This window comes from Lagopus leucura, unplaced genomic scaffold, assembly GCF_019238085.1.
Source record: "Lagopus leucura isolate 7727_CA_CO unplaced genomic scaffold, USGS_WTPT01 Super-Scaffold_810, whole genome shotgun sequence".
Classification (NCBI taxonomy): Eukaryota; Metazoa; Chordata; class Aves; order Galliformes; family Phasianidae; genus Lagopus; species Lagopus leucura.
The window spans coordinates 9,001,016-9,022,086 of NW_024962261.1; the positions used below are offsets into that span (position 1 = coordinate 9,001,016).

The 21,071-nt window shown below is 39.3% G+C and overlaps 1 protein-coding gene across 4 annotated transcripts in view; it reads right to left on the minus strand.

The window, feature by feature from the left end:
- The window catches only part of NRG1 (neuregulin 1), a 170,685-nt gene that overhangs the window by 21,100 nt on the left and 128,514 nt on the right, over positions 1–21,071 (minus strand). For 2 of the 4 annotated variants that reach the window (XM_042866347.1, XM_042866345.1), the window contains 2 exons: positions 5,571–5,700; positions 237–304 (listed from right to left, as the gene is read on the minus strand). In XM_042866347.1, coding sequence (XP_042722281.1) covers positions 237–304; positions 5,571–5,700 — 198 coding nt within the window. The remainder of the gene's footprint in view (positions 1–236; positions 305–5,570; positions 5,701–21,071) is intronic. The other 2 variants (XM_042866346.1, XM_042866344.1) reach the window with 1 other exon arrangement.

The window sequence follows — 21,071 nt, forward strand, 5'->3', positions numbered from 1 at the left end:
GCCAGTGTGTGCAATACAAATGCATCTGCAAATGAATGGAAAGATCAAAAACCACATAAATGAGAAACATTTTGGAGATTAATAATGCCATGGTGTACAGATTTTACTTTAGAAAATCAGGTCATAAATTAGTGCGTAAAGAGGCCGGTTCCAGCTGAACTGTGAAAACACCAAGTACTATTGATTTTGTTGCTGTAGTTGGGGAAGAAAGCAAAGTTCAGATTATTTTAACATACTTTCTTGGTTTTGGATTTTCATGGGCAGAGTTTCAGTACATCTTGCTCCAGTGAATCCAGGTTGGCACCTAAAGGGCAAAAATGTGATAAGCAATAGTACACCAAAAGCACTGCACTAACAGACTGACATCTGCTGGCCTACGGAGACGGTAGAGCACTACTAAGTGACTTCCTGGTTAGGTGTTAGTGAATAATGATCAGAAAAGGGGAAAGAAGGAGTAATCTTTCCGAAGACAATACTTCACAAAATTCAGAGTAAAAATCCACCACAGAAAATCACAGGAAGTCTTTTTGTTTGTTTCAAAAGAGAAGGAAGAATTAGGCCTAGCAGAAGTGTTTGTCACTCACTGTTTATTCCACCTCATGAAGGGACTGGATATTTTAAACTTTGCAATACAGTGTACAGCGGCAATTTACACTGTTGCAGTCACACAGAATCTATGAAAATACTATGATTTCCCTATTTCTGTAATGAGATGTTGTGTCTTCGAGTAGTTTCCTTAAAAGGAGACTAGATAAAACAGCAATCATGAAAAGCAAAAAAAAAAAAAGAAAAAGAAAAAGAAAAAAAAAAGGGGAGGAGAACCTGAAACCCAAAGGCAAAAGTATTTTTAACATGGCTGATATATGTAGAATGAGTCAGTCTGGTCAGAAAATCTGGAGCTCCATAGCTGCCCACCCTTTCAGTTCATATGGTCTTCTGTGGAAGACTTCACTGTGGGTGAAGTCTATAAAGAATGAATTTATCTTCAGTATTTTTTTAATCTTTCCTTCTGCTAACAGCTGTCAATTCTTACTTCACCTTTCTTTATTCTTGATTCTGTGGTGGAGCTCAGCAGTTTTCCTTCAAAATATTAGCATACCAATCCAAGCTACTGCACTTTTTATATAAATCTGAATGACTCTCCACCACATTAAACATATAAGAACTTCAGTCTTCCTCCTTTCCTCTTCAATGCACTTTTACTTTGTGTATAGTCTTAATTGATCCACTACCTACTTCTTCGAATCCATCTCAACTTGTGTTGTCCATCTTTCTGAGAATCTCCATGAGTTTTGCCATGGTGCAAGAATCTTCTTCTTCTGTTGCTGCTGATCAGCTGCTAGCTTCCATTTCAAGCTACCTCATCATTTACTTTCCAGGGGCCTCTTATTTGCAAATGAAAGTTGTTCAGAATGATCCTTTGCCTCTTCCATCCATCAGATCTTCCTGTCCACTGAGGGCAGGCTTATTTTTTTAGGCTTTATCTTCAACAGTTTCCTCTAGTCCTAAGAGTCAAGATATTGTACAGATAGGACTCCACAAAAGCACTATGGCAGGTGATCAGTGTCAGGCATTATCACTAGTTTCTTGTTCAATAAACAATGCAGGAATAACCTTGGTATGATAAAAAAAATTGGAGATCTGTAGATGATTATTTGGAGATGATTTGCTGTAATGATGCACTGGCTTGTTAAGGAAGGACATTTATTATCCTCAGAGCCAAGATCTTCTTATAAGCATTCAGTATAGAGAGATCCAAGTCTCCACAGATGTATTCAGATGAGAAAAATGCAACAAAGGTAATTCTATCATGAGAAATAAATACTGCTGGGCACAACAAAAGACTACATTTTGATCTGTGTTACTGAAAAAGAGTGAAAACGTTCTATCACCTTAATTTCCATTATTTTATTTTGCACATTTAATTCAATACTTGTCCTTGATAGCTGGCATTTGCACATAAATTGACATTTATTTCAAAGTGACATCTCCATCTTCTTCTCCAGGCCCAAACCTACAAAACTCCAATGAACATGCAGCTGATTAAAAATCTCAAGATTACTTCTGGCTGCTAGCTGGGTTTGTTTTTGGGCCTGTATCAAGCTACTGAGACTGCTGATTTATGGTAAAAGTGGGTGGTGCCGCAAGTAGATTAAAATAATTTTTCTTTTCCTCTATATTAAGCATTTAAAAGGAATACATCAAACACATTTCATCAGCATTTTTCTGGCAGGAGGGTAAAGGCTAAATGGGTCAGAACTTAGTGTTTCTGTTTCACTGGCTGCCTATAAGCAAATGCACTGTAGGAATGTGGTTTTTCAAGATGCATTTAGTAGTCTGTTTCATAGTTTATATCAAAACTAGTACTTCCATTGTATTTTTAAATGAGTGACTTCAGAATTTTTGTTAGCATCATTGAAACAATTTTTCTCTTTTTGCATTTTCAAGAACTTCATGTCAACTCCATCAAAGCCTTTGCATGAATATGAGTACAGCAATCGGCTACATCATGAACAAACACGTAATGTACTCCTTTGCTGTTAAGACATACAGCAGCATTATCACGAAACATTATTTTCATCCAGTGAAATCAGGAAGTAAATTAATTTCTTCATCAATAGAAAAAGCAGTAGAAAAGATGATCTCTGCTAGTAAGGAATCAATTAGTCAGACCAGCGAGGACTTCATGGGAGAAATCTTCAAAAGAACACCCTGAAGGCATAACCAATAGTATATTCATATATGTTTTTCTTCAGATAAGAAGTAAATGCTGGGAACTCTGGTCTTAATTTTACATTTACAGAAGAAGCCGTCTCATTGTTTGTCCTCAGAAGACTGGAGGACACACTTCCAGCTGGACAGAAACGATGAAAGAACCTCAGCAACACCAGTAACATTCAGGCTTCCAAGTCTGAACCATTTTCAAAACGTGACTTGTGTTCCTACGAAACATCTGAAAGTTTTATACATTAATAAGCCTCAAAGCTTATTTTATCATATTTCATATTTTGGGATTGCTTTGTTCAGCCTGGGATCATAATGTTAATAAATATAGGAAACATTTGTAACCAGAGATGTAGCTGTATAAAGCATTATTAAGTCTCTACACATTTATTATTTCACCTATCTATCTCTTAAATGCGTTGAATTTCCTTGAAGCTCACATCAGTATCCATGAGATCAGATCTAATTCATACTGGATCACTGTACACATATTTTACTACAGGTATTTTTTGAATACATAGGTCTAGACTCTAAGAGAAGTAGGACTTAGGATGTCCATTTTTTAAAAATAGAATAGGAAAGTTTACAAAACCAGAGATATCACTTGGAAAATTCCGTGGTTGTTGTGATTCTGAGTCATGTTTTTTTGGTTAGGGATAAAACCAATTTAGAATGATATGGCTCATGCTTTAGAAATTTTGTTTTTGCTCTCAACAGATGGACCATATGGAAAAATGTGAACTTGCTACTGAGGCAGAAATATGAAGAGCAAGTACCATATTTCAAGCATTCTGTTTCCACAGGCATGTTCTGAGGGAAGATTTATTTTCTCAGAACAATGAAGGCAATGTGTACTGGATAGATACTTATTTTAATTAACACTGGAATACTGGAATTAAAAGTAGACATCTGTATTTTCAGTGAAACAAGAAGAGAACCGTATTTCGTCTCTTCAGTTTCCCAGTACTCCCACTTTCAAATACTCACACTTCCATTTCTTGTATTGCAGCATTGCATCCTGTTTCGCTACACAGCATAAAGTTTCAGTTCTGGCAATTATTAGAGGGCATAGCAAAATGCCAGCAAAATAGCAGCGGCCCTAACTGTCCTCAGGATAAGAATCTCATTCCACTGTTTTACTATAAATGAGATTCACCCCTTCTGATTTTACAGCTCTGATTGCTTTTTCCAAATAGGCCTTGGGCCACCCAGAGAGAGGCACATCTGCCAAATTTAGGAATTGCCTTTTCTTTCAACTCCAAACCCAGAATTAAGGCTTATTTCTTGTGTACAACAGGGAGAAAATCCTCTCTCCATTGAAATGCCTCTAAGACATTATTTGAGAAAAATTTAGCCAACCTATATCATATAACAAGCACAGACAGATCTCTGGCTATATATTAAGAAGAAAAACAAGACACCAAAAAACTTTCCCAAACGTCTGAAAATTGTATAGCTCTGAAACGGTCAAGATAATGCTAATTAGTAGCAAATCTGGTAGATGTTGAGCTCTGCTGCCCTGGATTTTCTGAGTGGTATCAATACAGAAAGTAGAAACAAACAGGTAGGCTCTAGTACATACCCAGAAGAGCCACATCATCTTGTTCTGTTGATGCAACATGATCAAGAGTACATTAACGCAACCTTTTTTTCTCTCTGCTATCCAGCCCACCAGAGCCAGTAACTGTTCCATATTCACTTTAGCTAAAAACTATTCTAAAATCAGTGAAATATTCATCACTTTCAGCAATGGTGCAATCCATGAAACCCAAAGCAAAACAAAGCTCAGAAGGTCCAGAAAACATCAATCTATAAAACAAACGAAAACTTGCATGTGAAGCAAACATTGTGGATTATTATTATTTTTCAAATTAACAACAGTGCCATTCAACCTATGCCTTTCTCATCTAATGAAAGCATCATAGACTTCTGGTAACTCACCCATCGAAACCTTCTTTCCAAATACTGTCATTTGATTTTTAGTCAAAGATATCTGCAATTCTGTGCAGTTACAGCAGACAACAGATTCTACTGAAAGCTGTCTGTTGTCTGTCTGAAAAGCTGCAATATCTTCACACAAGTGCCCACTTTCCAGTCAGTCCTGATAGGCCTAAGGTATTAAATGCTGATTTCCCTCTGAAGTCAGAGAGAAGCAGTAACTTGCTAAGACTGATTTATCTCCACAAGTAAATGCTACATGATGTGCTACCGGGCAGGAAGTGTACTCCAGCACTGTACTTCTCAATAGAATCTTTCCAAATTAATGGATACTGCAACAGCCTTTTGCAGAGTAGGCTAGGCCTTGAGAAGAAATGCACAAGCACATACAGCTTATGTTCCTAAGCTTTCTTGAATCAAAATCCACACATGAAGTAGTAACCTCCACAAACTGCCGTAACGTTCTTTTCTTTCTATGCATTTGACACAACAGTGAAAACTCCAATTGAGAATACATTCTCATCAGAAAATGTTCAGTTATTATAGCAGACAATAAACATAAATCACCATTAGTCCTGTAGCAAGGGTACTTATGTGACGCAGTTCTCAACACATATTTTTTGACTTCGTAGTGTATTTAGTTTACAGCATCTTTTCATTATATCTAATGTTATAGCTTAAATTGTGCCATTTCATGCCATGTATACACCAATAAGGTTTGCTGTGCCTTTTAACCCATGGAAAGATTACTTGGTTAGCCTCTCACATGCCTCATATCCAGATACTTAGGATGAAGAAATACCTCATGAAACAAGTCTAAGAGAAGAAATTTTTCAGGTGCACCTTTAAAGAAAAAGTATTTATAGAACCTGAAGGCTCCACCAAAATAAGAAAACAGGGTATCTTACCTGCATAAGTATCGTGGAGGGTTTGGGAGGTCTTTAACCATGTAACACTCTCCCCCATTTACACAGAAGGCTTTCTGCTTTATGTCACATTTTGTGAGATGACTTGTCCCGGTTGTAGATGTGGAAGTGGCTGGAAAAGACAAGAGAGAAAATACAGATCAGAATGGCTTAAACTTTCCTACTGTCTGGTAAGTATATTTGTACGTGAGGGAAGAGGTAAGTCCAGTGTGGATCTGACCTGTCAGTGAACTCTTTTATCTACTGCTCCTACAAGTATTAGACACCATTTTTCGCTGATTAACGCACAAAGCGGAGTTCAAATGCATACCTCAGGGAGGTATCCCACACACAGCCTGTGGGGAAGGCAGTATTTCTCTAGATCCAGTCCATCAAACAACCTTTTATTTCTGCAACACTCAGGTATACTTTATTAAATTAGGCTGTATGACTTACATCCAGTTATTTAAATTGTGTGAATAGTTCAAGTGGATACTTTACTATACTTCAATAGTTCATTAAAGCCATGTCCCAACATTAAAGCAAAATTGCTTCTGTGAGCATGGTTAAACATAAGTCAGGCATGCATCTGCTAGGCTGCTGCTGCAGACAACCAAGTCACTATCTCTGGAGCAGTAACACTATAATTTGGATATGTTTTACCCCAAATGCTACCAAAAGGGGGTAGTATTTAGAGCTTCTATATGGATGTTGGTCATTTCCCAACTCAGTAACACACCACGATAGGTTATGTGGCTTGTGGCAAGTCATTTAGGTTTGACTGACTTCACTTGATTCACAATTTAGAGGTAAGGCTCTCTCCACAGCTCACACAAAGCCACTCACCTTATCCCCCCAGCAGGTGGGATAAAACCCCGTTATTGTGTCTATCTCTCCACACTGACTGCAGAGCAAGCTTAAAGCCTTGAGAATTTTCCCTAATTTTTAAATGGCTGAAACTAACTGATGTCACCATCTGCCATCTATTAAAGGTGGAGGTGATTTCTGTATGGTCTTTGTTTATCTGAGTCCAGACTTATGGAATGAAGAAATTTTCTTACAGTGTTAGACAAATCCTAGTATTTTTATTTCTCAAATATAGCTTCTGCCCCGCGGTGAAACGATGGTTTCATCTACTGACTGATTCCACAGGAGCTGACTAGAAAGCTGCAAATGCCTACACGAAAGTTGTGTGATAGTCAAAGCATTTTCCAACACAAAAGCACCCGAGGGGCATGTTTATACTGCATGATGCATGACTTTCTACCATTTGCCTCAAACACAGAATCCAAAGAAAACATGCTTTTAGTAGATCAGCTATTAGCAAGCACCACTTATGCATTTTGAGTAATTTCTAAGAATAAAGATGAATTAGTCCCTGTCACATTTGTTTTTCATGCATTTCTCATTATCTTCCAAGGTAAACTGCATTTTTGGAACTCAGCATTTGGGAGAATGGGCCACTGTGAATGGCACCATCTCTTGAATGGTTTAGCTATCTTGTTTCAATGAGATACGAGTTTCTGATATATTTAAATTCCTTGTTATTGCTCCATCAAAATCCTGTCTGCCTGTACAGACATTGCCTCTCATGCCTTTTCTCTACTTTGCCATCCATCACCAGTATGCCAGTGTCCTTTTATGTTTTCTACGATGCCCTGTTTGTACGGGGTGTTTTCCTCCAACAGGCTGACAGGGCTCCAAGAAGAGTCCTTCCAAAACTCAAGCTCTCTCTGCTTCTCCTCACTGCAGCCACACACTGTGTCATATCTCACTAGATCCACATCTAGACTGGGGCCTAATGAAATGCAAGCATGAACTACTAATTCCTCAGAATAACACATTCCTTTTTCCTGGCTCCTCGAAGCATGATGAATAACCTTTCAGACCAGGATAAATTTATACCTTGTTTACAAGCAGGAAAAGGGGTCATGTTTTAAAAGTAGTCTGATACTCTTTCAACTAGCCTGGGTTGAACAGGACTTTGTTGACAAAGGCTGGCCAACACATTGCCATCAGCTCAGTGGTGAAGGGTTGTCTATGCCTTACATCCGTGGGTCGACCACATCCTTGACACAAATCTTAGGATGGGTAATTTATTTTGTGGAGGAGCCTCTCCTTCTTCACTGGCTTAGAAGAACCCTACATTACCAGCTCAAGAGGAGATGTCTGACATGACGCAATATGGCATAACATGAACACAGGTATGATGAAACCTGGGTGAGTGAATTCCATCTGCATGGTAAGAAACATGGTTGTAACAGGTAAACTCATTTTTAAGCTTATCCCTACTCACAGCATATGCTTAACTACGTCCTTTCACTTCATTAAAATATTAGAGAGACAAACACTCTGAGGATGTCCTTCAACTTGGAAAGCTAATGCATTGATTTGGGAAGAAAAAAACCACAATACTGTCTGCAGTGTTTCTGCCAAAAAACCATATTGCTATGCTGCTGGCTAATGGAATGTTTGAAATTGAATTATGAAGGTAGATATAGCAGCAAGTGGGCTTGTAGCTATCTATAATTGTTTTCGTTGTCTTGCTTACAGCTTTTCTTTAAGCAGAAGTTCAGTCATCTTCAGATCACCGTGGAGTTTCAAAGTAACAGTTATTTCCCAGCTGATGTCAGTGAGCTTGGGATAACAGCAATTGCTCTGAACCGATTACAAGAGATGGGAATAATCTGCAGCTCTCAGAAAATCCCATGATACAAAGGCTTTACACATATTTGTGAGGAGAGCCTCTACCCTTCATTTTTGGCATCACATGTTCAAAACTGTCGTATAAATCTTGCACAATAATTTACTCTGCATTACTGATCCACTAGCACCATAGTCCCAATCTTCCTGAGCTTCATAACTGCATAAGATGAGGGGAGGAAAAAAGTCCCCAGTGAGAGTTAATTCTAGTATTAGTTTTTCTTTGCAAAGAATGCATAGTTTTTATGGCATAAAGCCAGTATTCAGTGTATTCACTACAAGCCTATATTGCAAATTAAACAAGAAACACTAACTGTGGTTTTGGTTTTCACTGAAAGCCACATAACGGAAGAAATGTGGTGTCTGGGAGCAGGTGTTCATCAGAACCCATTTCATAGAGCCCATAACTAGTCCTAAAACACTGCATTTCCATAGTTCTGTAGCAGACAGGGGCTTGGAGGATGTATATTGGGAATGACCTGCAGGGGTGAGGTAAAGCACAGCTGCAGACCACGTATCTCTGCATTGTTCTTTTTGGCTAGACCACCTAGCCAAAATTCATACCTCCTTTCTCTTCTGTAATGCTTCCTTCAGCTACACATGTAAAAACTAGCAAAGCTGGTACATTCTGCTGTTCTCTACCAAACCCCTAACTTACACTGAAAGGATAAATTACATGCTAGAGTGAAATTTGAAAATGTCATGCGTAAGTTAACATCTAAAAGCAGTGCATTCTCTCTCTCTCTCTTCTTTTTTTTTTCCTAAATGCAGAAATGCCATCCTTAAAAAGCAACTGCAGGCAGTTTGAATAAAGTCTCTGCTAATACAAATATTCACATTGCAGCGAAGAATAATGAGATCTGCTTCAACCTAAGAGAACTGCCCAAAGCTTTTAAGAAAAAGAGAAACAGCTATAGCATCTTTTAAAAAGTACTCTGAAACATGAACTACTGCTGTACAACTAATTTAGGATTATTTCACATCAGGCAGACATCACACAATTCTGAGCTTACCTGGGGGATCTCTGACCCGATTCTGTTCTGAAACAGATAAATACATTCTCTATCTTGCTTTCCAAAGACCCCCTCTGAAATACAGCGGCTATATCAGTGGACTCCCAGTTTTAGATTCTGGAAGGAGTCCTAAGGGATCTCTGAGCACAGACTGAGAGGGAACAGCTTTGCAACCTAAACAGAATAGAATCCATGCCTCCTTGAATTGACTTTCTGCAAAGCTGGTATGTCAGAGGACATACTCAAAGCCCCACAAGGTGATAAATGAGATCCTTATGACCAAAGGTAGACAAAGTCAAGTGTCATCTGCAAAGGAATGTTTGCCATTCTTACTGGAAGCCTACATATAAATGCGCCACCTCAGTGGACTGCAGACAGAAGCCCTTCCAGTCTCATGAACAAAAAAAGAGCAGAATACCAGGCAGGAATAAAACATACTTCTGCTTGTTCCTCTTTTCTGAAACTAAGAGTAGAGCAAAGCCTACTTGTAGTTCATAGCAACGAAAGAGGAAGGCATCTGCGATGGAGTGAGGAAGAGACAGAGGGAAGGAAGAAAGGTAAGTTAGAATGCACACAGTAGAGCATGCAAACTAGCATTAGGATGACAAAATGTATGACCCCATAAGAAAGGCAGCTTTACTAATCCACATTCCCTCACTTGAAGGTCATTCATTCCTTTAAAAACACAGTCCATTTCCCCCTTGACTTGCTGACGGGCAGTTTAAAAGTGTTCAGCCCTGATCTGCAGGGCAGATTGATTTCCCATATAACTTTGGCTGTAGCACTTAATCCCTCTGTGTCTCAGTGAAACAATCTACTTTTCTTCCCACTGAGGACTAGGCCTCTTCAACATCCTTGATGATCTTGACTTGCAAAGTACAGAGAGGTAGTTGCATCTGCAGAAAAGCTCTGCCTTTCTGTATTGCACTGAATAAGGAAAACTGCTGGTTCCAGAAAAACGTGGGTAGCAAAAAATACACAGGTGCCTTCAAGGAGGACAGAAACCAAAAACTGAGAGCAGTTGAAAACTGGCTTCTGTCTGTACAGAGCAGAACTTTTTTACCAAGTGAGCAGATGGTTGTGTTTGTTCTTTTATGTTGATCCTCTGGTTCCAGAGCTGGAGCTGCACCCATGTAGCTCTGAACATATCAAAGGGTTAGAAAACCACCAACACCTATGAAAGAAACTCAGGAAAAAAATTCCAAACTCTATTGGAGGCATTTCTGGTCCATTTCATAAGGCTGCTCAGAATTTTTCACATTGCTTTGGTGATGTAATACATTGGCTGTAATAAACTGTCTGTTGAACCCGGTTATTAATTTTTTTAGCCCCAGTCCTCAGAAACAACATGCATTAAAACAGATTCTTGGGACCTTTACATGAGATCATTCAAGAAGCCTGCTATTTTGCCAGAAGCTGGAACTGAGCACTTATAGGTTAGGGGAATTGCTCTCTGGGCTTCAGACAATGCTTTCTTACTCCGGCACTATCTCTATAAAGATCAGAACCAGCAAGAAGGAAACAGGAAATTGCTGGGTCTGCAAGATAGAAACTTCAGGAAAGGCTGAGAGTATATAAACTCTTGCTGAACCACAGCAGTATGTCCTTCTTCTCTCTGTGAGTCCTGAATTGCATTCAGCAGTGGCTTCCCCTCATGAATCCAAGCTTAGCAAAACAAAACAAAGCAAAACAAAAAACAAAAAAACAAAAAACAAAAAACAAAAAAAAACCTTCCCAACAACAACAACAAAAAACCCAAAAACCAGAAAAACAAAAGGCAGACACTTATTTCACTGCACCAGATCACTTCCTTCCTGATAGGCCAGCAGACTGACCTAGTTGGCAGGCTTGTGATGACGGTAAGACCTGCACAGTGTCTGGCTCACCACAGAGGGTCGAGAGGTGACACATGCACACATGCTAAAGGCAGCCTGACAAGGAAAAGTCTTTGTTTGCTTCATGTCATTATGAGATGGGAGAAAAGATGGACAGAGACACACACAACTCACAAGCCATCTGTGAGGTAACAGAATTACTGCTCTGAACAAAGCATTGGGTGGGATGCAAGTTCATCCCTCCTAGCAAGTGCATGTGTACACTGCATTCCTTTTTTTTTTTTTTTTTTTTTAGGAAAGGGAAGGGAATGTGGATTGTGTAAGAGAACAAAGGTACAAAGGTGCAAAGAGAGACCTGGTTAAAACTAGGCTCCCAGACAAAGCATGCTTTTCCACTGCCATGAAGGATGTCAACTTCCACCTTTGGGCAATGCAATAAGGGTCTGCAAGAGGTTTGGAAGGGCCTGTGGAAAACATTTCCCACCCAGAGAGGGCAGACAGAAGTGGCAAAACAGGAGGCACTGACAGGCTAGGGGGCTGAGGGGAAAATACGTGTGTGGCAGGAATAGGCAGCATGAAATGGAAAGAGGACACAGAGGAAAACAGGCCTAAAACCAGGAATGATTAACTGACAGACAGACAGGGGAAAGCCTTTGCTATTGGGGAACTCTTGAATATCCCTGAAAATGCCAGGAATGAATGAGAGCGTCTGAAAACTCACAGACCTTAGATTAAAGGAGATGGCAGATAAGGGACTGAATGTAACTGTTGAACTGAATGATAAACAAACTTTATCTTATGTGGTGGCCTTTGCTGCACTGGAGAGCATCCCACAATGAGGAAAAGCCTGGGTGGCCAACTAGCCATAGTAAAATAGTCCTGGCTTGTGTTGCTTCAGAGGCTGCACGCTGCGCTTCTGCATGGTCTCTGTGCAGCAAGGTTAGGTAAGTAACGCATTGGGCTAGAAATTCAGGACAACTTCATGAACATCCTCAGGCATGCAGTGCCTGTTCTGTGCCTCACACTGAGACCCTGTTTGTAAGGGGTATAAGCGAAACAAACACATACATTCTCACATATTAATTCATATTCTGTGGAAACTCCTGCATCATCCATGACAGCAGTAATTCCTAGAAAATCAAATAACTCCATGAAAATGTTGTGAGTTTGGAGCAATATTTCTCCTATCTTATGAGTTGGAAGCGTTCACCTGTGAGAGATCAGTCAGGGTGGTAAACTGAGCTGGTGGAAAAATGGCTGCCACCTCTCCTTCCCAAATAAGCAGATTATTTCATACATCATGAAGAATAAGATACAGAGGTACTGACCTAATAGAGAAGCTGGTAGGAAAATGAACTGGACTTTAACTAGTAAACCAGGGAATCTTGGCTCTTTTCTGAAGTCTTAAATGCTATACACAGTAGTGACATTCATATGAAGATATGAAGAACATAATTTCTGCTTAGACCAAACAACTGTACACACTGCTTTTAAGTAAAGAAGATTTTTAATAAAAAAAAATGAAGAACTTTGGCAAACCAAAAAGACAGACACAAAGACTATCATGATTATTAAGACAGATCACTTCCCTTCAAGGAACTGTGCAGGAATCCTTAAGTTGTCCTAGGGCCTTTCAGCTGTCCAAATCTAACTATAGGTTTTGCATGGCCTTGCAATGCAAAATCTGGATTTTTCCCTTCTTTAGCCAACATTTGACACTATCCTTGCATGTCAGCCATGGAGTTCACTAAGGCTACAACTCACATTCAATCACTAAAATAAAAGATCTAACTTTCACTAGTTAGTTCAAGTAGCAGAGCTGTCTACCCACTCCTGACAGTTACTGTGGCAGAAGACTGTATTACAGGTTCCACCTGTCACCATGAAGTTTGTCCTGATTTGATAGTACGTAGCAATGCTGACATATTTATTTCCTTATCACCTTGAATATCGAAATACTTAAATCCCATTATAATATAGTGAGTCAAAATCTGTTCTTGTTCCTCTTTTCTCTATAAAGATTTTTCTTATTAATTCCAAGTGCTACAATTATACCTCTGCAGATAAGTACTCTGTCTCTCACAGAAATTCAGGGACTGTAAAGAATATTCAACAGCTTATGAAAAGAATCCAGCAAGCTTTCAAGCACAAATGATATTTTATGCAAAGTTAATTTGATAATCCTATATTGCCTGGAACCCTACTTCAGGAAAGTATTTCAGCAAGATTTTGCTTAAAACTGAGCATGTATGCTCAAATTCAAGAGAGCACCCAAGCACCTGCTTAATTTAAAGTCACATCAGCTTCCATGCTTTTTCTTGATATCTTTAAAAAGTTTTACTGAAAAAGAATGAATTTCAGCACAGTGCCTTAAGTGTTTGAACTGGTTAAAAGAAAAAATTGTCCACTAAAATGTCCCAGGTCTGCAAAAGCGATCTGTGTCTGCAGCCTTTGCCGGAGTATTTCTGAAAGTCCAGCCCGAATGTTCAAGCAGGCATTGATCTATCTTCTGTTGCATACTCTGCAGAGAAAAACATTTACTAGTTTACTGATTCCAGAATTAAACATGCTTTAATTGATTTTGAAGCCTATCTGCAGAGCCATTAAGAGTATGCCCTCTACTCCTTCCAAGTCCAAATCACCTAATACTCTCCTTCAGTGGCTCTTTGCTTCATAAGGGATATGATAGCCCTGAGGAGTAACATCTCAGTCTCTTTAACCTGCTCTCTTTAATCCACTTCAGGATTCAGGTGAGGAACAGCAAAATAGCAGGGATTAGCCCTTCCCATGTAACAAGAGCTTTTGGTATATACTCTTTGAAATACAGATCGGGGTAGAAATATACCTCCATTTCTGAGTGAAAGATATGGCAAAGGCAACTTCTCTCTGAAAAACGCGAAAGATTTCTCACAAGTTGCCAAGTATCTCTTAGACATCTATAATAAGAAAGCATTACTAGAAAAGTCATCCAATAGGCCAGGCAAGTATGGGAGATAAGTATAGCACTTATCACAGACACTCTCCTTCTTAATGCACTGAAGCTTGAATGTATTTGTCAGATTACTTTGATATTTGTATTCCAGCAGAGATTTCCAAGTGCCTCCGATTTTTTTTTTTTTTTTTGAGGTGCTTTACAAATCAAAACAAGTTCTGAGATACAATCAGCAACTATTCCATTTGAAAAGTGCTGAAAAACTGTTAGAAAGAGCTGCTGGGTTTTGCTGGAGAAGTCAGCTTCCTGGTCTGTTACAGAGTTACTCACTGAGACCAAGGAGAAAAATCTTCTGTGGGTGGTGCACAAGCAATTTTCACTCTGCTATCCGCCAACACAGTCATGGGACTGCCTTTTCTGAAAAACGCAGACTTCACATTTTCCTGCTTGGAATTTCTCTCTCCATAGGACAGTGGTAGAGAACAAAGTTAGAAGGTGCTTTGCATACACTGAGATCCTTTAGACTCTGCAAGTAGGGTACTTTTATTGCTAACTGTCAAAGCACTTGAGATTCCTATCAAAGAAAGTACTTTCTACAGCAAACTAGTTCCATATAGGAATGTATTTATTTGTTTATCTACTTATTTGCTGAACTGCAGGCTGTAGGTCTAAGTGAGACTAACTCCAATAGATTTCAAAGGAGCCACAGCATTATTGGCCACTAACTCAGCCTGACCCAGTATAAGCTACCTGTAATTACTGCCACCTCTGCCCAGGACCTCTCTGAATGGCTGTGGAAGCAGGCTAGCTCACAAGCACAGCAATGGTCTGGAAGACAGAGTCTAGGCAGGATCTCCATCAATATCTAGCTTTCACGACAGCTCAACTACTTCCAGCAACACTGCCTTTCAGTTTACATAGAATCATAGAATCATAGAATAGTTTGAGGTGGAAGGAATCCTTAAAGGCCATTTAATCCAACTTCTCTGCAGTGAACAGGGACACCTACATCTAGATCACGTCGTCAGAACCCCATCCAGCCTGACCTTGAAGGTCTCTGGGGGGGTGGCATCCATCACCTGTCTGGACAACCTGTGCCAGTGCCTCATAGTATAGAATCACAGAATTATAGAATCACCAAGGTTGGAAACGACCTCTAAGATCATCCAGTCTGACTGACTGCCTGTCTTGAGGGAGATCACATGGCATATGCCAGGGGATCAGGCCTAGGAAGCATAGGTTCATGAAAGGCAGGTCCAGCCTCAGTTCCTCAACAGTCCCCACCATCCTTATTGTAAAAAACTTCTTCCTTATATCTGACCCAACTATCCCCTAGTTTCCTTTGAAACCATTTCCCCTTGTTCCATCAAAACAGACCCTACTTGTATTGATAGTGAGGGGTTTTGAAGTGGATTAACTTGGAGACTGAAAAGATTATTAACAATAATCTAATTTCATGGCTTCTCTGAGGCAGGTACTGAGCTACTGTTGTGTCACGTTGCACAAGTCCTATCTGACAGAGTAGGAGAGTTAGTGTTTCCTCATGAGCCTCTCCATCTACGGTGAGAGGTGTACAGCACTTCACCTTGGGCTCACTGGCCAAGTGCCATGGCAAAACCACAGATTACTGTGGAATCATTGGGTGCTGTCCTTAATATCTGCTATCTGCTCAGTCTTATAAAAATAAACAGCAGTATATTTGTTGCAGTAGGAAGGGCTGCCTTCCATCTATCAACAGCACTGGTTTATGTGGCACTTTATTTTATTTACCTGCTAACCTTATTTTATTCATCTGCTATTTCTTCACTGAAGTTGTATGTTAATGTGCTGATATACTGACTGTCATTTAATTGGTACCTGATCTCAAAAAATGTCATAGAGGACTATGTGATAAACACGTGATTGTGTCAGACAGTTTTGAAATGTTTATGAAAATGTTGTTGTTGTTGTTGTTTTCACTTTAAGAGAACTACATTAAAACAAGCATAATGTTATTTTTCTACTCACTAAAAAAGTCTGGTATGAAAAAACACAACATGTAGAAAAATAAAATGTGTTCATGTTGAGACTAAATGGCACATTTCCTCCAGCAGTTAATTTCTACAGTCTGGTTATAAATCTGTCAAAAATCAGATTTATAATGAAATGCCATCAGATTGCTGTGCTAATGGAGTCACTGGCATACTCATGTATTTGTGCAGACACAGACCTACAAATGCAATGGATCTGTAGGAATGAGAAAAGGTCCAGCTCCCTGAGTGGGAGTCACCCTCTTTGCAAGAGGCAATGTCAGATCGAAGGAAAGCTTCAGGTGCACATATTACTTTCAGCAGAAAGCCAACTTCTTTGTTTCATTGAGAGAGGATATGTGGCAATACTGCACATATAGTCACTTATTGTCCTTCTAGTCATATAAGGAAAAAAATACGACGAATAAAATCTCACCCTATTGAAGCTGTCTTTTCAATATAAATAATTCTTGCTAAACCAGTGCCATTCTTGGTCCTCACTCTTCAGCTAAGAAGGGGCTTTTTGTTTATATCAATTGTTTCTATTACTGTAAAGAGAGAACAGATGCTACTGTGTACTAATGTCAAGGAGAACACTAGCCAGAAATGCAGGGACATGTAAAAATCAAGAAGTTACACAGAGCTGGTGATACCAGAAAACATCGAGGATACCAAAGAACAAAGGTAAATTCTGCATCTTGAAAACCAAGATTTTCTGCAGGATGCTCCACAAAAGAGAAATTGCTAAGTAAAGGCCTCCTGTCTGTCCTGTCTGTGGAAACTGCCATCCACAGTCCCACAGAAGAGATCCCTATCATATTGTTAGTCTAATAGCAAAACATCTCAGCTAAAAAAATTAATGAAGTCCAAATGACAACCAAGAGACTGGAAGAGGATTGTACAAGCTAGCCTGATGAAGCTAGATGTAGATTCTACCTAGTAGAATGTGTTTCACACGCCACGTTTTTTGGGCAGATGTGTCAGTCTTTTCCACTTTTGATCTGAAGACAAATTCCTGAAGGTCCCCAGAACAAGGCAATCATTTAGTACAAAACAGTGAGAGAGAAAGATATCAAGTGCTCATGGTAAAAGTATTAGGCAAATATTTGACAGAAGCAGTGCGAGAGCTCTTCTGAATTTATGGAAGTTGTAGGCTTAGCATTTATTTTAAAATATTGTCCTGCAGCATGAGCCAAAGCAAGAAGAATCATGGGTTATGACACTCAAGAGCCCTGAGTCAACCGCTCAGAATTCCAAGATAATTTTAGAAAGAGAACAGCAGAATGTAAAACATTCTGCTCGTATACTCAGTGTTTTTGCTGGTTTCTTGTTTCCCAGCCTTTTAGCCTATGCAGAATTGCAAACTAAGACATTAGGCTTTCTCCCTTTCATGTGAAAGCTAAAATGTAGCTTGAAGAAAGAAACAAAATGCTGTAGGGATTATGCTAACATTGCATGCTGGTAGCACTGCGACAGCATTTTATTGAAGTCTGAGAAATGGCGCAATCTGCTGCTGTACCCAGAGTGAAATATCCACCACTAGCCATGGGAAGTGGTGACAATTTCAGAAACAACTCATTTTTCCCGATCTGAGGTATATTTAGACTATGTTGAGCCTTTCCACAGGACCAAAGACATGGGCTGATTTTCCCTGGGGCTGAGGGGCACGTGGAGGAAAGGAGTCAAGTGCCAGCCCCTGACATTTACAGGCCTCATGGCTGTAGCCTCATGGCTATGGCCCTGTGGCAGGTGCCCTGATGTGCCAACAACTTCTGCCACAAGTGCTAATGGCACAAGCACATCTCTCCGTCCTCTCCACAATTCTCCCCTGCCCATTTGCACCACTACACATTCAGTAAGGTCCACAGGATGGAGGCTTGTGAAGGTAAAATAATAAAAGCAATTCTAGCCTAAGCCTGGCCTGTATAAGTGCTGTCTTCCACAGTATGCATTTCCTCAGTGGAAAATATTTCAAGGTCAATGCAGACAAGACAGTATTTGAGTATCTCAAGGCAAAAAGAGTGATTTTCACTTTCTTTGAGGTATTCTGTTACAGCCAAACAAGGCTGATTTACTATCTTTTTCAACTTCCCTGTTGAATCAGAAGCTCATGTCAGCTGTCTGCTTTATTTAACCTTGGTCAGCAGGACAATAAAAAGCCTGAATGATGAATGCTGCTGTAGCAGTTGCATTTGGTTTGGAGAGTACACTAATTAGCACTCTCAATTTACCCAACACATCTTGCTTCATTCCACCAAAACCTTGTTTTTTTGTTACCTGAAGTCACAAAGTCATGGTAGTAATGACTCAAAGAAACCAATGTCGACCAATGAAATATGCAAGGGGTTTGACTTAAAACTGATTAAATACAAGTCTTGGCTTGGTAGTATGCTGGTGTTGGGCTCAGTTACAGTTTCTGTGCAATCTTTTACTCTCTCAGCACGGTAGCAATTGACCCTGTGTGCCATCAATTTCTATAGCCTTTATGAAACTCACCGAGTGGGATGAAATTGCATTTTACTGTGCAAGGAGTCTGCTTTGAGAGAAAAGGGCAAACGGGCCATGAGGATTTATCTGCCACAGTCACTTATGACTTGATTGAAATGAGAAAGTGATCCTGCTGAGAAACAGAGAGTGGGTCATTCTCCTCACTGATGTTTTTTTGCATGATTTATCTGGTTTTATTTACATGCACCAATGGAGAGTGTTTCTTCAAGCACTGTCTTCTACTAATGTTCCTAAGGCTTAGAGCAGTTATTCAAATTAAACAGTTTGGGGCTGTCTGAAAAGAAATGAATGAATTTGAGAATAGACAAAAAATCTTCCATCTTAGGTAGGGATGCAAGCAAAGATTATACAAGCAGTCTAGCTTACAACAGGCACATTTGGGGAAGAATATTCTGAATCAGTGAGTGGTAGCTCTGTATAAAGAACTGACATGGCACAATGATGTCATGGATAGTAAAATCAAATGAAGTCTAAGGTGAAATATTTTTGCTTAACTTCCAGCAGTAAGGCCTTTCTTTTTTTGGGTTGTTAGATTTGTGCAGTCTTTCAGAAATATGCTGCAGAAAAGGGTTCTTCCTACGTTAATGATGCTGATCAGAATAAATTTGAGTATCAAAGAGATATCCAGATAATGTTATAAAAAATAAAATGAAAAAATCTTTCATGCATTTTACAAAACTCAAAGTTCAAAGAGCCTGATGACCACACAAAACAATTTTGTGTTTTCAAAAGCATGAAGAACATTTTACATTTTGAAAGCATTATTTCCCCCAAATGAGTAACGAAAAATAAAGAGAAAATTTCAAGAAATCAGTAAGTATCAGTTAATATGAATATTTTAAGAAGGATTTGAAAGAAACTGGAAAAAAAAGATAGATCTACATTTAGAATATATTCCTCTATTTCACTGGAAACTAATTTGAATTCTACTAGTCACAGTGAAAACAATAAGAACTTTGTTCTAAATTGTGATTAAATATACTACATGAAAATCAGTAAAGAGAAAAAAATGCTTTGAACTGAATAATTATCAAAACAGATGAGGTTTATTTTCAAAAAATACAGCTCTTGTGTGGTGCGTATCCCACGTGTGCCTATCAGAGTTCTGCAGTATATGCTGTTGGTGACATGGATTCTTATTAGGGGAGAGCAAAATTAAACACGTCTGAAAAGTAATGATAGTTATTTTTCAAGAAATTGTACTGAAAATGCTTTCTGTTTTTACTCATTTTGTACAAAGTTGGGAAAGCCCTGAAGTGGTTCCTCTACAAGTAAAATATATAAGCATGATGGTAAACAAACTGCTGGTTTCGGGTGGACCTCTTGAGTTGGCCTGCTCTTCAGACAGGCTGGGCTAATAATCCATGAAAGCTGACCTGAAGTAGAAACTTTGAGAATGGAAGTACCAAAAAACTCAGAAGTTTCTTTCTAAAATCTGAGTTTAAATGCCAAAGTGTGAGCTCTTAGTGCAATTACCCTGAGTCTGACTTCTGGTAACTGTTTGGCCTCAAGTCAATAGCAGACACATTTTATAAATGAGTGAGAACAGAATGCCATTCATTACCTTCCATCTTTCACACATATTCTGGTGGAGTGTGTCACATCAGAGAAATAAATGGAAGAGGTTATCGCTTTGAGATAAAAATGGGAAAAAACAAGTTTCAGGGATTTCGTCTTTGGCTTTATAACGGTCTGCAATTCGTCATCTACACTCTGTTTCTAGAGGCTGAAAAAGAATTACAGCCGCCTAAAATGATGCTTCTCCTGACTCCTACAGAGCAGAAGTCCAAGTCTGGCTCTCACTGTTGTAGCAGTGGACCTACATACAGATCACAGTATTTATCCACTTTTGTATTTAGATACCTTTTGCCTTCCCTGCAAACAGCTCATTCCAGACTGTGCCAAACCAGCAGCCCTGTCTGTCTGAGCATTCCTTCCTCAGCATCTTCCTTCCCTCTCATCCTCTTCATAGCCTGCAATATCAGTTTTTCTGCCCATCCTGGTTTACATCACTGTCCTTGCATTTTCTAGTGTGCCTGGCTCCCCTCCTAGACTGCTCTTAACAGACAGGTCTATTATATTTTGATGCAGAACATGCCCTTGGTGTTAAATAAAGGGTCACAAAGGGAAGCCTTGGGTCAGCTACTTAGTCCAGTAAGAAATCTTTTAAAGTGTTCTTGAAGTCAGTCATCCATTTTGCTGAGACTTCAGCAGCCTAATTTTTTTTTATTTTTATTTTTATTTTTTAAATATAGAAGTCACAGTTTTGCATTGAAACTTGGAGATTCAGTTTATTTGTCGGTTTCCTTTCCACAGCCCTGGCCTAGATTTCCCTGGATCTTCAGTAGAGTCAATCAGTGACAGGAAGATCGTGAGAGGAAACTACGAAGAAATAAAGGGCAAGAAAAGTAAGACAATTGTCAGAGCTAAATCATCTGCCAAACCAACCTAACCCTACCCTATCCCTATCCCTATCCCTATCCCTATCCCTATCCCTATCCCTA